This window comes from Myotis brandtii, unplaced genomic scaffold (genome assembly GCF_000412655.1).
Source record: "Myotis brandtii unplaced genomic scaffold, ASM41265v1 scaffold265, whole genome shotgun sequence".
In the NCBI taxonomy this organism is placed as follows: Eukaryota; Metazoa; Chordata; class Mammalia; order Chiroptera; family Vespertilionidae; genus Myotis; species Myotis brandtii.
In genome coordinates this window covers 39,956-42,739 of record NW_005360086.1, presented here as the reverse complement: position 1 = coordinate 42,739, position 2,784 = coordinate 39,956, and the positions used below count along the sequence as shown (strand labels likewise).

General features: G+C 53.5%; 1 protein-coding gene across 1 annotated transcript in view; it reads left to right on the top strand.

Annotated features, from left to right (window-relative positions):
* Window positions 1-623: 623 nt before the first annotated feature.
* Window positions 624-2,784, top strand: part of HOXB4 (homeobox B4) — a 3,903-nt gene continuing 1,742 nt past the window's right edge. The window contains exon 1 of the mRNA XM_005868199.2: window positions 624-2,772. Within this exon, the coding sequence (XP_005868261.1) occupies window positions 2,634-2,772 (139 nt within the window). The 5' untranslated portion in view covers window positions 624-2,633. The remainder of the gene's footprint in view (window positions 2,773-2,784) is intronic.

Below are 2,784 nucleotides of genomic sequence, written 5' to 3'. Positions count from 1 at the left end.
CAATGGGAAGGCTGTCAGCTTTCTCGGTCGAGGATTCAGTTCCCTCCAGCCCAGCCCCCTGTCTCCCAGTTTAGTACATGTACTGGTTGCTGGAAACCCCAGATCCCCCAGGTCTCCCAGATCCCCTTTTGGGTCCCACTGTCAGCAACCCTAGCAGGTGGCAGAGTGAGCAAGTTGTGTGTGAGAGAGAGAGAGAGAGAGAGAGAGCGAGCCTGCCTGGGGCTAGGGAGGTGGGGAAATGGGGGTCCTCCTCACACTTCAGGGATTATCCTCCATTTCTGGCCCCAGGAGGTCTGGGAGGTTGGGAGGGACCGGAATATCATCTGGCTGCATTTTTATGGTTCTTCATTGCCCTTCATTCGGAAATGAAACGCCTTTGATCTTTTTCTCAGGTTGTAAACGGAATTGCCCGTCATTAAATATCCAGGGCCCCATCTGCTTGGTCTCCCAGCATTTTTCTTTACAGCTGTTTCTCCCTCATTTTACCATTGAAATTTTCCAAAAGGACTTTATGACACCCGCTTCACACCCAGCCGCCTTTCCCCCCTCCCTTTGCTAAGAGGTGCCTTGAAAAATATATAGATATTCGTTTGATCGCAAACTAAAGGCTGCAAGGGTCACTGGAGGAGCCCATTGGGGTTTTGTTTTTCTTTTTTAAAAAAAAGTCCTGGGGGGATGGGAGGGGCGGGAGGGCACCCAGAAGGGCCCGATTCTGACTTGCCGCAGCCTCAGGATGACCCTTCCTCCTTTTGTGTTTAGCTAATGTTTACATCTCATAATTCATGCCCCACCGCGGAGCGTTGCGCAGCGCTGCGAGGTTTGCGTCTCTTTGCCAGACTCGCCGCTTCCAGTTCTCCCTAAAAGAAGAGGAAGAGAACTGAAAACCTTGTAATCCCAAGGATGGATCCGCAGTATCTTTTCCTGTTCCCAGAACTCAAAATCAGAACAGAACGAAATAAATTCAAAGCGTTCAAACCACACCCCAAACGAAGAACACCCGGAAAGTAGGAGAACTGGAAAATGTCTGGGCCAAGAAGATCTCTCTGTCTTCTGTATATACCCTGTAGATCCGAATTTGTGTAAGAAATTTTGTGGTCACAAATTCGTATCTAGGGGAATATGTAGTTGACATAAACACTCCGCTCATTTTTCTCCCCCCTGAAGAAATTTTTTTTTTCCTAAATGAGGACCATGCGGTGACTGGCCATGCGAAGACTCCTTCCTTCTTTCTTCTTCCTTCTTTTCCTCCGGAAACTGGTTAGAGAAATCATCTACCTGAAATCTGCCCATGTCTGTCCCTGGGAGCCTTGGTCCCTTTTCACTTCTCTCGATAGGTTTCATGCTGGTGGTGTTTTTAATGTTACCCTCTCTCTCCAGCCCACCTAGTCTCTCCTCTGGGTTCAGGGAGGTTTGACTGAAAATCTGGGGGAAATGACTGCTGTCCTCAGTGTGCGAAGGCAAAGGAAATTCGCTTTTCAAACGGATGTTGATGTCGCCTTTCCGTTTGGGTTCAGGACAAGATGCCCTGGAAATACCTGATAACCAAGGGGCGTTATTGTGTGTGTGTGTGTGTGTGTGTGTGTGTGTGTGTCACCTCCAGGGCACCTACCCCAGCACCACAGGGATGTGCGATCTCTGTGCACTGAGGAGGCTGTGGCATTAGTGGCTATTACCACGCCTTCACCCCGCGGTTAGTATTGCTCCGATGGTTCTGGAATTAGCAAATTGCTATTCAATGCGCTTTCAAAAGTTGCAGGGTTTTTTATCCACTGCTCACGTTCAGTGTGGGAAACCAAGTTGTTTCTCCCGTGTCCGGGAAGGAGCGGAGTGGGCAGGAGAGGGGAACAGACAGACGGACTGACAAAGCCAAACTAATAGCGCAGCTAAATGCGATTTGGAAGGCGAGGTCTCCCCGAATTAGTGCATGAATTTTCTATCGATCCGCCCGCGGTTCCATTCATCTCTGACAAGCCCCTCCGTGCACCCGCCCGCTGGCTCCCCACGCCTCCTCTCTCCTTCCCTCCCCCTCCTCGTGCGGCTGCCGGAGAAAAGCTCCACGCTCAGTGCCTCTCGCCCCGAGTGGGCTCCCCTCTCCGGGCAAAGACCCCCGTCCTCCTCTCACTTCGCTCCCCACGCAGACGCAGGGCGCACGGGCTCCCTTCCCGCGGGAGGAAGGGAAGGGGCCCACGGAGGCAGAGAATGCGGGCTGAGGTGAGGCAGGACAGGAGGGGCTACACGGGGAGCCCCAACTTCCGAGGGTGTCTAGGGATTGCGCTCTGCCCAGGGCCCCACCAGGCCCTCGGTTGGCAGCCCGCTCGCTCTCTCCCTGGGTCTCGGGACCGCCAGGCCGCCCCGCAGGAGCCCTATGCAAATCCCGGCGCTGGCTGGGTGTCTGTGGGTGGGTGGGGAGGGGGCAGAAGAAGGGGAAATAAACCCCTTTGGCTGGAGTAGGGTCCGGGTGAGCAGATTTCCTTATCCGGGGATCGCAGGCGGGGCGGCCATTGGCTCCCAGGATCACGTGGGGCCCTAACTTTGTTCACTTGACAGTAAGTAGGAGGGCTTTCGGAAACAGGAAAACGAGTCAGGGGTCGGAATAAATTTTAGTATATTTTGTGGGCAATTCCCAGAAATTAATGGCTATGAGTTCTTTTTTGATCAACTCAAACTATGTCGACCCCAAGTTCCCTCCGTGCGAGGAATACTCACAGGGCGATTACCTCCCCAGCGACCACTCGCCGGGGTACTACGCCGGCGGCCAGAGGCGAGAGAGCGGCTTCCACCTGG